General features: G+C 37.6%; 1 protein-coding gene across 1 annotated transcript in view; it reads left to right on the forward strand.

The window, feature by feature from the left end:
- The window catches only part of MALRD1 (MAM and LDL receptor class A domain containing 1), a 603,405-nt gene that overhangs the window by 402,404 nt on the left and 188,171 nt on the right, over positions 1-12,830 (forward strand). The window contains exon 32 of the mRNA XM_052651192.1: positions 3,508-3,669. Within this exon, the coding sequence (XP_052507152.1) occupies positions 3,508-3,669 (162 nt within the window). The remainder of the gene's footprint in view (positions 1-3,507; positions 3,670-12,830) is intronic.

A 12,830-nucleotide genomic window follows, 5' to 3' on the forward strand; every position in this document is an offset into this window, starting at 1 on the left:
CTTCCCATTGCTTTCAATGCCATGAATATTTGTGGCTCTGGGAAGTACAGCATCATCTGGCAACCATGAAGGAACATGAGGATAAGATGACAGTAAGGAAGGATGGAAGATGTGTGCTTCACACTGCACACTGGAACTACAACCACAGTGCTCCAATATTGCGGCCACCTGATGCAAGGAGCTGACTCATTGGAAAAGGCCTTGATCCTCGGAAAGACTGACGGCAAAAGGATAAGGGGGCAGCAGAGGATAAGATGGGTACATAGCATCACTGATTCAATGGACATGAGTTTAAGCAAACACTGGGAGATAAGTGAAGGGCAGGACAGCCTAGTGTGCTGCTGTTCGTGGGGTCACAAAGAGTCAGACGTGACTTAGTGACTGAACAACAACAGCAGGATGCCAGCCTTATACTGACACCTTCCTGACCTATTGTTAATTGAGATAAATGAATTCTTGTCTATTTACGCTATTATTTGGGCTTTCAGTACCTGAAACTAAATGCATCTCTGATACAGACAATAAGAAAAATGTATTTTCTGAAATGACAAGAAGTCGAAAGCAATTTAGAGTTGGTTAATTTAGCAACTTCTGTCATCAAAAGTATAGAACTGTATGCCCTCCATAATTCTTGAAGTTCTGCCCTCTTCAGATAATGAACGGTCTTATAAAGTCAGCTCCCCTTACACATCTTTGCAATGATATCCTGAGAAAGAACAGATAGATTTTCTTCCTTTTGACTTGTTTTTAAGAATAAAGAAATATTTTCCTAGTTGTCTTTTTCCTAGTAAGTCTCATTGTCAGAAATATATCCCAAGACTGTCTTAAACCAGGGAAGACAAGGGGAATTTGATCATTGCATCATGATTGCTTAGATAAACTGTGAGCCACTGCTGGAGCTATGATAGCAGCTGTTTGACTCTTCAGACACTTTTGCCTCTTCAGACACTCTTCATAAAACTTCAGTTCTTCCCTGTTAATAAAACTGCAGTTATGTCCTGGACAAGAGAGAAAAGGAAAGACTGACAGGTAGCATCTAATTGCTAGAGACAGTATGCAAAAAACAAGAGTATTTTAACATAAAAGTTGAAAAAAATGTCAATTTTATTCAAGAGATAATTTACTGAAAAATTTTGTAGAGACAGTTTGAAGACAAGACAGATTTCAGCCTTAAAAAAAATTGCATCAACAGAAAGGTTATTGTACTCAGGACTAGAAGTCTTGAGGGCATTTTCAAATAATGTGAACACCTGAATATTTTGAGCAAGGGAAATAACAGAAGAGAAGTCTGAAAGATGATTGATGGAGTTTGAGTTTATAAGGTTGATAGAATGAAGGTTACAGTAAGGAAAGAGGCTTCTTAACTCAGCACTTAAACCAATGGAACTAGAACAGAGACTATGGGGCTGCAAAAAAGGAGTGAATTCAACAAATTCTTGAAGGGAGATTTTACAGATGTTGGTAGATTAGATACAAAAATAAGAATGAAAAATCAAAAGATAACTTCAAAGTTTGAATCTTTAGAAAGAGAAGATTCATGCTATGATATAAATCAATCTCAGAGAAGAACCCATTTGTTGGGATCAATGATGAGTTCATTTTAGGATTGTTGGCTTTGAGACGACAATTGCATATTCCAAGTGGAATATTCAACAAACATTTGTACAAAAACAGCTGCATTTTATTGTGTCTGTGGATTTGTAGATCATTTGCACAAAAGTATGAAAGCCATGGGAAAGAATGAATGAAGGTATACAGAATGAGACTTTTAAATTTTATGTAGTTTTGTTTTTTTTAACATGAGGGGCACCCTAGCTACCTCTGCAAGGTGAGAAAGGAATTAGTAGAGAATGTGTGTTTGAAAGATGTGGAAACTTTGTGTAACTTTGAAATAAATGAAGCCTTGGAATGCTAATAGCAGTGCTTGATAAGCAATTGATTAGCAAGATTAGCCCTAGAAAAGGGAAAAACAAAAGTGACATAATTTGAGTTAGAGAGGCTGAAATGTAACAGAATGAATCCTGATCAGGTAGATATCTTGAGAGTCAAATATGAAGTTTAATATTGAATAGAGTACAAGAATTAGGGCAAAGGTGATCACAGAGAATTAAAAAAGGATGTAGAATAATTATTGTTGCAGAAATACAGTAGAACCTGTATGTGACTTCATTTTAATAAACACACAATGGCTGTCTTTTCTGTAACCTTGGAAGATTCTGGATGTTTGCAGTTGGTTAGCTAAACACTTGGAGAAACTGTTCCTCACTTTTATCCATATTGCATAAGTATGATATATATCTATCTATATCACATAATCCTGGCATGTAAACATAAAAAGGATATACATAGCCCATAAATAAACGTAAAAATCAATGGATCATAAGTCATGGAGAATGAATGAAAGAAATGTACATAATTAAAAATGATTCTAGTTTATAGAAATAAGATGCAATCATGCCAGAGAAGTAAAAGGCCAATATTTTATGAAAATACTGTCAGAGATTCAGAAAGTTTTCTATAAAAATAGTAAAGCTTTGAATACCTAATGTTTGGCATCCATTTTAACAGCAAGTTTTCCTGTGACAATGTGTCTATACATGCTCATAGTAGTTTTATGTTAAGAAAAAGTTTGGAATGAGAAACCACCTGGAGAAGAAGTGTTAAAATAATACAAATTTCATCTTTCAAAAAAGAAAAAAAATGTCAATGACAATCTCAGTTGATTCATACTGATTAAACCATCCAATAATTCATTCTGTCTCTGTAACACAGTTTTTACAGTGAATGCTCAAAAATAATAACTGCTATGCAAAAAGAAAATTAAAGAAAAATGAAAGCAGATATCAGCGTGTTATGATGGCACTTTTCACAGATGACTAGCTAGTAGACAATCAGTTATTATCTAGTAATTTTTCTCATTGTGAACAACTTAATATTTTAATGAGTTATCAATCAACACTTTTAGAAGAGAACTTCTTTCATTATTTAATGACTGGCTCTGAAATGTTTATGTGGATGATGGGTATGGTAGCAGAGAGGGTTTGTGTCCTGTACTGTTTACTACTTCTCCCAAAGGCAACTTTTCATTAATTATTGACTTTTCCTCTATAATGGTCCTTGCTGTTCAAGCACTACAGTGCACAGAGGGACTAAATTAATCATCCAGACAACTGGAAATATTTAATTATTTGACCTGAATTATCAGCATTATCATAATGTTATATTCATTCTTCATGTATAGATACAGTTTTATCTATCATCTAAAATGTTACTAGTCAATTCATGTAAATCCTTAACGGCTAAATGACAGTATTCATGCACTTCTAGATTCTGTGATAAAAAAAGCTTCAGTGTACAACTGATATTTCCAATGAATACAAATGCCATGATTCTTTAAATTTTTAAATAGAATATGCACATAATAATTTTAAACCATCACAAATGAAGTGTAATATCAAGTGTAACATACATTTCCAGAACACACCATTGACATTTTTGTTTCCTTAGGCCAATATACAGGCACAGCAGGAAGCTGCAATTTTGAAACAACTTCAGGAAACTGGACCACAGCTTGCCATCTTACTCAAGAGTCTCAAGATGACTTGGATTGGGCCATTGGCAGTAAAATTCCTACAGAAGCATTGAGTCCAGACCCTGATCACACACCAGGTAAATCTAGGAGAGATAGCCAGGCCAAAGAGTCCACTGGGTGGTAATCTGCTTTAACTATTTGAGTGAACGTCAGAGTGCCTTCCTTGTGTCTTTGTGGAGATAGAACTCAGTATCCTTTATGAAAAGAGAGTTAGTTCCATATTTTAAGAAACTCAGATTTTATTTATGGTACCCTAAAGGCCCAGGGCTTCTCTGGTGGCTCAATGGTAAAGAATCCACCTACCAATGCTGAAGATGTGGGTTCAGTCCCTGGGTTTTGAAGATCCCCTAGAGAAGGAAATGACAACCCAATTCAGTATTCTTGCCTGGGAAATCCCATGGAGAGTAGAGCCTGGTAGGCTACAATCCATGGGATTGCAAAAAGAGTCAGACACGAATTAGCAACTAAATAGCAACAATAAAGATGACCTTAAAATTTCTTAACTGGGGCAGGGACGAGTAGGGGATGTTTGGATTAATGCATGAAGTAGACAAAAGAATATAGTTGGCATGCTACCACAGTGATAGCTAGCTGGCCATCAGTTTCATTCCAGGCCCTCTGAAGTGCAGAAGCAGTGATTTAAAAGGTAAGTGATGATAGAAGGAATGAGCATCAGTAAACCCTGAACAAGTTTTGCTTCCTGCTGGTGGTTTGAGAGTAAGGTGATCTGAAATGGTTTTGCAAGTAATATAGTCAGAACAGAAGTAAACTTGTATTCTTGTTTGCTTTTAACCTGAAATTTTGCCTGATGCTTAACACTTTTCTTTTCTTAGGAGTCAAACTTTCTTAGGAATTAAAAATAACTCTTCAGTGATAAATTTTCTTAGGGACAAAACTATTCTTAGGGATAAAATCTAGCTTTTCTTTGAGATTAAAAAAAATCATCTTAAATATTGTGATGATTAATTTTATGTATCATCTTGGAGTGTGTTTTGGGATGAGGTTAACATTTAAATTGGTGAACTTGGAGCAGATTACATGCCATGTAGTGGGTGGGCCTCACCCAATCAGTTGAACACCCGAATAGAACAAAAAAGACCAGCCTCTCTGAGCAAAAGATAACTCACCAACAGATTGCCTTTGGACTTTCACTGACCTGTTGGCTTTCTTTCTGCAAATATGGGGCTTGCCAGCCTCCATAATTACATGAGCCAGTTCCTTTAATAAATGCCTTGCTATGTTTACACATACCCTATTGGCTATGTTTCTTTGGAGAACTCTAATTAATACAACATTCCCCAAAATAATTGAAGCATAGGCTCAATGAAAAAGAACAAGATTATATGGAATTAAAATAATTTTTCATAGAAAGGGTATTTAAGATTGGCTCATCCATTTTATGTTCAATAAATGAGAACATTACTTTTATTATTTATATATTCCAGACAGATTGAAAATATCATGATTTCAATTACAGCTTGGATGTGCGTTTTTGTTTAAAGCTGTTTACTAATTCAGTTTCAGGTTGAATGTTTCTATTCCTTTTGACCTGTCAAGTTGTATTTCTTCTGCCTTTCATCAAGTTTTTATTTCCTTAAAAAACAGATGAGATTAGTATATATCAGCTGATAGGGTAATGGAACAGGATAGAGAATTAAGGCACTTGGGTAAATAATTAAAAGAGTTTAGTGTATAACAAAGGTTAATTCACTGGGAAAAAGATGTATTATTTAGTGTGATGCTGGCATTGCTAGTTATCCACCTGGAAGGAAATTAAATAAAATTCTAGTTTTTCTTCTGAATATTTCATATACAACCATATATTCTAAATGGATTAATGATATAATATAACAAGTCAAAATAATAAAATTCTTTCAAGAAAACATAGGGTAAGCTATGTGCAATTTAAAGAAGTATCTACCTTCCAAAAGGTACAATAAATAAATAAATAAATAAACCACATGTATTTAAAGATATAAAATTATAACTATGGTCTAAAAATTTCATAAATAAAATCAACAGGCATATAATAGATTTGAAAATTCTTTTCTTTATATATTGCAAGTATATAGGTAGGTAACTCTTATAGACTTCTTAGAAATGGCAGTTTTACCAACCAGGGAAGATTTGCATAACCAATTCACAGATGAACAAATTCAAATAATCAGCAAATACATTAAATGATGCTCAAGTTTGCAACTCATCAGAAAAATGCAAATTAATAAGATGGGAAGGGATTTTTCAGAAGCCACTCACAGATGGCTGAGTGATGGAATTGGGGAAAGAGGGGAAAGACACTCATTCATGGTTGTGGGAAGTTTTCCATTTTGGGAAGCATTCTGTCCATATAGAAATATAAAGACCATTATGTAAGCATATGTATGTAAGGATATTTACTTCAACATTGTTTGAGGTTGAAAAAATGGGAAGTAACATAAACATGGGTCTTCCCTGGTGGTTCACATGGTAAAAATTCTTCATGCAATGCAAGAGACCAGCGTTCCATCCTTAGGTCGGGAAGATCCTCTGGAGAACGGAATGGCTACTCACTCCAGTGTTCTTGCCTGGAGAATTCCATGGATTGAGGAGCCTGGCGGACTGCAGTCCATGGGATCACAAAGAGTCAAATACAACTGAGTGACTTTCACTTTCAACATGAGTATGCATCATTCATACAACCATTTAATCATTTACTTGTTCATCTATTTATCCATTTATTAAATCCCAAGCACCATTCTAGGATCTGGGGAAACATTAAGAGGATGAAACAGACAAAAATCATCACCACAGTGGACTTTGCATTCTAGAAGGGGGAAACAATGATAAATAAACATCTAAGTAAAAAAGTCATATGGTCAGTTAGAGAAAGAAAGAATAGAGGAAGTAGGTTCCCGAAGGCTAGTGGATGGATTGGGGGAGGGTTGTAATTTAAATATGCTGGTCAAAATAGGCTGCACTGAGAAAATGCCATTTGAAAAATGACTTGACAGAAGTGAGAGAGAGTGATACAGGTAGGGACCTAAGAAGAGGGTGTACTAGCCTGAGCAATAGCCAGTGCCAAACACGCTGAGGTCAGAGTATGCCTGGTGAGTGTTTTGGCAATCTAATTAATTGCTGTGGAGCTTCCCTGTACACTCTGTGATGTTTGGCAGTATCCCTGGCCTCTACCCAGCTAATATCAGCACCACTCCTCTCTCCAGTGGTGAAAGCTCAAAATATCTTTAGAAATTGACAACTACCACCAAGGGGCCAAAATGGCCCCTTGTCAAGAATCTAGAGGAATAGCCAAGGTAATTGATTCAATCCACAGTGCACAATATCACGCGGCCACTGAAAAGAGTGTAGTGCCATGCAGTTGGCTTGTAAGGCTTTCCAAAAGATATTCTTAAAGGAGTGAGATAACATGCAAAATGATTATATGATGTGATCTAATATTTCTAAACAACAATGACTGACACCCTCTTATCTGTGCATGCATTTAACTCCAAATGTAAATATTTATAGAATAACAATGTCAAAAGAAGATGAGAAAGGATATACATCTGTTTATTAACATGAATTATGTAGATGGGTGATAGAGTTGGAGCAGAGGAGAGGAGAAAGAAATCCAAAAACAAAAAGAATAATTGAAACCAAGAATGACACCTTGAAAGAAACGCTAGCATACATGATAGCAGCACAATTAAATGTGTTTGTGGAAAATGTGGTGGATATTTTTAAGTTTTACTCCTTAAAAAAACCTGAACTATTGCATTTCACCCTTAGTATTTAAAATTTTTTCTTCAAGAATTCTTTTCTTGAATTTTACATTATTGAAAATACATTTTTTTCTAAAACATTTTAAATAAGCAGAAAAAAGAAAACTCTAGTCATTCCAGTAGAGTACTTATACTTTTAAGCTTCATATCTGTGTATCCTGCCATTCTTTCTTAATGTACACATTGGCCAATAAAAATAAAGTTTCTACTTGATCCAATAATTAGAAAAAAAAAAACAGTGTGAACAAGTTTATCTTATGCAGTACATTTAGTAACATAATTGTAATTATATCATAGTATTCTACTTGTGGATATATCATGATTTATAAAATTATCTAATGGTAAATTCTTAAATTATTTCCTAACATTTTCAGTATAACAAACATCACAACAGTCAATATGCATTTAGATGGAACTTTTTTCTTTTAGCCTTTTCTGATAGTCTCTGAGGATAAATATTAGTTTCTCTTCCTTGGGAAATTAAGAGAAATAAACTGATATTTATTTGCTACTAAGATCCAGAGGGGACTTCCCTGGTGGCTCAGATGGTAAAGTGTCTGCCTACAATGAGGGAGACCTGGGTTCGATCCCTGAGTTGGGAAGATCCCCTGGAGCAGGAAATGGCAACCCATGCCAGTACTCTTTCCTGGAAAATCCCATGGATGGAGGAGCCTGATAGACTACAGTTCATTGCGTTGCAAAGAGTCAGACACTAGTTAACATATAATAATATATAATACAATATAATATAATCAGTTCAGTTCAGTTGCTCAGTTGTGTTCAACTCTTTGCAACTCAATGGACTGCAGCATGCCAGGCTTCCCTGTCCATCATCGACTCCCAGAGCTTGCTCAAATTCATGTCCATCAAGTCAGTGATGCCATTCAACCATCTTATCCTCTGTCATCCCCTTTTCCTCCTGCCTTCAATCTTTCCCAGCATCAGGGTCTTTTCCAAGGAGTCAGTTCTTTGCATCAGGTGGCTAAAGTATTGGAGTTTCAGTTTCAGCATAAGTCCTTCCAATGAATATTCAGGACTGATTTCCTTTAGGAAATATAATACAATATAATAGTTTAGAGAAGAAGAAGTATAATCAATGGACATGAGAAAACTTCCATGCATTGTCCCAAAAGACAAACATGAGTGATCTATTGATCATTTTTAATGTAACATTTAAAGAATATTAATGATTATTTTTATTTAACTTTTATAGCTAGTGTGAGTTCATTAAAGACCACATGAAAAGTCTTCCGTCTGGTTCTTTATGCAATATGGTATACATCATGTTATTCACAGATAAGGAAAAGTAATCATGTGGACAGAATACTTTATTATCTTCCCTGTTAATCACTGTGCGAGACAGTTTATTTTTACTGAGTGCTCTTTTCAAAGCGACCTGATTATATCACCCAGGCTATACCACTGCAGCTCACTCAACTTGTTTAGGCATCACTGAGACAATGGGCTGCTAAATAGATTGTAAGGACATTAATTAATGTTGACCCTCTGGGAAAAACAAAATTCTTTATGAGAAGGCCAACAGATTCAAAGAACCCACGGTCTTTTTCTAAGCATCACAACCTTGCTGTTAATTAAAGCTGCATTTATGGATCTTTTCACTTGTTGTTACCAAGATGAAGAATTAGATACATAAGGAGGGCATTCTCAATGTCCATCACAGGCCTATTTATGAGTCTTTTTGGGGCCATCACCAAAGTTGTAGAGAGAAACTGCAAGCATTAATTGACTCTTCAGTCTGCACATGAATAGTGTTTGGACTGAGTGTATATGAGTTTTAATGGCAAGAATGACATTTGCATGACATAAATTAACAGAGGCAAAATGCAGCAGGCTGCTGTCTCTTTTTTCCCTTCCCTCATAACTTTATTTTCTTTTTAATGTTATAATAAATTAACTCTCTCTACAATTAGACTATGAACTCTGATAGGCTATACCAAAGTCACATCTTCCACTATTTTTATATTCTTTCCAGAATTTATAATTGAATAGACCTTACTGAGTATTTATGTAGGCCTCACGTGATCTAGATGTATGTTCATCTGTATTTTACAAATTTTTTGGATTAAAGAATGCAGTGTAGTTTTCCTGAGTGCCTTCTAAATACCGCACACAATGTGTTGGAAACCACATTAAGTGAATGTTTGGAAGGTAACTGAAATGGAGTATATTTCCTTATATGACCCACATGCTTACTGGTGTGCAATTCTCTACTCACAGCTCAAGGTCAAAAAGTAAAGCTGCCAACAATCTTAGTGATACTAACACTCTAATGCGTATGTTAGTAGTTTAAAGCTTTAAGTGTTCAACAAACAGAACTTAACTTGGTACTTAGTTGATAGAGCCCTGCAGGCTTGATGGTGATAGCTGTATTTCCTGTTGGGCAGACAGGACAGATACTATTATTATTCCTGCATCAGAGACGAAGAACAAGAGAAGCTGGAGGTCTTCTCTGAGTCTGTGTACTGAGCACCCACGTCAGAACAGAACCCCTAGTGTTTGGAACTTCATCCAAGCTGTTTCCTTCACTGTCTTGCTTTATCCTTAGGTACAGCTTTGCCTGAATCTTCTTAATGGCCTTATTTGGGGCCACTTAACCTTTTCTTTCTTAAGAGTTATGTCGCCATCTCACCACGGTCTCTGATAGAGCAGGGAGAGTTGAGGCTCCGTCAAGGAAATGGTGTGTTATATACAAAAGCCAGCCCTCGCTCACATGTTCATCAGACCACTCACTTTGATCTTATCCACACACACTCATGCACACCTACACACACATGTAGAAAGAGATAATAACTGTACTTTTCACACATTTTAGAAAATTCCCATCTCTGGACCAGAAATGTTTGAGGTATTCCAGTTCAGTTCAGTTCAGTCACTCAGTGTGTCCGACTCTGCGACCCCATGAATTGCAGCACACCAGGCCTCCCTGTCCATCACCATCTCCCAGAGTTCACTCAGACTCACATCCATCGAGTCCGTGATGCCATCCAGCCATCTCATCCTCGATCGTCCCCTTTTCCTCCTGCCCCCAATCCCTCACAGCATCAGAGTCTTTTCCAGTGAGTCAACTCTTCGCATGAGATGGCCAAAGTACTTGAGTTTCAGCTTTAGCATCATTCCTTCCAAAGAAATCCCAGGGCTGATCTCCTTCAGAATGGACTGGTTGGATCTCCTTGCAGCCCAAGGGACTCTCAAGAGTCTTCTCCAACACCACAGTTCAAACACACCAATTCTTCCGCGCTCAGCCTTCTTCACAGTCCAACTCTCACATCCATACATGACCACAGGAAAAACCATAGCCTTGATTAGACGGACCTTAGTCGGCAAAGTAATGTCTCTGCTTTTGAATATACTATGTAGGTTGGTCATAACTTTTCTTCCAAGGAGTAAGCATCTTTTAATTTCATGGCTGCAGTCACCATCTGACAGAAGGGAATAAAAAACCAGATGGGATCAGAATAAGTGAAGTGAAAACAGTATAAATCTCAGCCCAGGGGAACATGGTTCCCTCTAGATCTTCCCAAGGAAACTACACAGATATTCTCAGATTAAAGTCAAAAGTACTGTCCTGGACAGAATGGTGTCCCTCCCTCAAAATTCAGATGTTGAACCCTTAACTCCCAATGTGACTGCATTGGAGACAGGGCCTTTAAAGAGGTTGTAAGGTTAAGTGATGTCATGAATTGGGGGACCTTCATCCAAAGAACCAGAGAAGGCAATGGCACCCCACTTCAGTACTCTTGCCTGGAAAATCCCATGGACAGAGGAGCCTGGTAGGCTGCAGTCCATGGGGTTGCTAAGAGTCAGACACGACTGAGCGACCTCACTTTCACGTTTCACTATCATGCATTGGAGAAGGAAATGGCAACCCACTCCAGTGTTCTTGCCTGGCGAATCCCAGGTGCTGGGGTCCAGCCCTGGTGGATCCAAGGAAATTCGAAGGGTGAATGGCATAGGCGAGAAAAGCTTATTTATTTAGAAATATAAGATTAGATTAGGAAGAAATAGTGTAGTAGGAAAATTTAGTGGAGAAAAGAGGCTAAATAACTTGGTTTACGTGGAGAACTAATAAAACTTCAGGACAAGAAGTTTGCACCATCTACATTAGGCCACCGGCACCCGTTTGAATATCGGAGTGCCCCGCCATGGGGTCTCTCTCTCACGGAACTTAAAAGCCAGGGCAAGTAAGTAGACATGGCGAGCTTCCATGCCCCAGATGGGAATTCAGCCAGAAAATAGAATAAAGAGACACAGGGGAAACCAGTCCAGCGACTGGCCCAACCTCTATTGTTGTAAAGGCTTTTTATACCTTTTTTTGTACATAGACATCAATGGATAATATAAAATTATTCAGCATCAGCAGCCCTGACTCTTATCAAAACCAGGCTTTCTTTCTGCATACCTAGTTGTATACACAAGTCTTAGATGATTTACATCATCTTCTGGCCAGAGGGCCAGTTAACATTTTATGGCCCTTTTCTGATAAGGGTTTGTCAACCAGAAGACTTATTTGTGTTGAAAATGTTGTTCTTCCCAAAGTCTGGTGCCGCTCTCAGAAAGCAGTAAATAAAGTTACATTCTTACATAGCAAAGGCACAACAATTTACAACAAGTAAAAGGAGTACAGTGATTTATAACAAAAGAAAAGTAATTAACTCAAAAGTCTAGTGTTGCTAACATCAAAACTACTATATTCCTTTTTCTATATCCCAATTACATTGATTAATATCCTTCAGGTGTTAAAAGATAAAGAATATGGAAGCCTGGCAACAGTCATTGACTCAACAATGAAAACCCATCACCAATATGATTTTTAGCTCTTTAGGAAAGGCTCTGTATCTTTAAGATGCTTTAAGCTTTGTGCCTCTCTTGGTTGAGGGGCTGTAAACAATTCACAAATTGTAAAAAGTCTGAGGGAACCTGTCAGGCAAGTTAGAGAGCCATCAAAGGGGTTTGAGCTGATGCAGGAGACTGAAGCCCTGAATTAACTTTTTTCCAGAGAATGTCAGAAGAGTGAAAAGCACAGTAATAAAGCAGGAAGACTCTGGTTTTGGGGGGTAGATGTTCAGGAAAACTCAGAGGGAACCCCTGAAGCCAGATCACGCCTTTGCATTTTGTCGGGCTTCCTTCCTCATGACCTTTGCCATGGGCGGGATTCCTCACGCTGGCTCCTGGCACCCAGGGACAGGGGAGCCTGGTTGGCTGCCATCTATGGGGTTGCACAGAGTTGAACACGACTGAAGTGACTTAGCAGCAGCAGCATCCAAAGAGCTTATGTCCTTAAAAGAAGAGGAAGACACACCAGGAGGCACTTACCGAGGGGAATGGCCCTGCAAGAATTCACAGTGGAGGTGGCTGTCTTCAGGCCAAGGAGAGAGGCCTCAGGAGAAACCAACCCTGCCAGCACCTGGATTTTGGACTTTGAGACTCTAGAACGGTGAGGAGATAACTTTCTTTGGTTG

This window comes from Budorcas taxicolor, chromosome 13 (genome assembly GCF_023091745.1).
Source record: "Budorcas taxicolor isolate Tak-1 chromosome 13, Takin1.1, whole genome shotgun sequence".
Lineage (NCBI taxonomy): Eukaryota > Metazoa > Chordata > Mammalia > Artiodactyla > Bovidae > Budorcas > Budorcas taxicolor.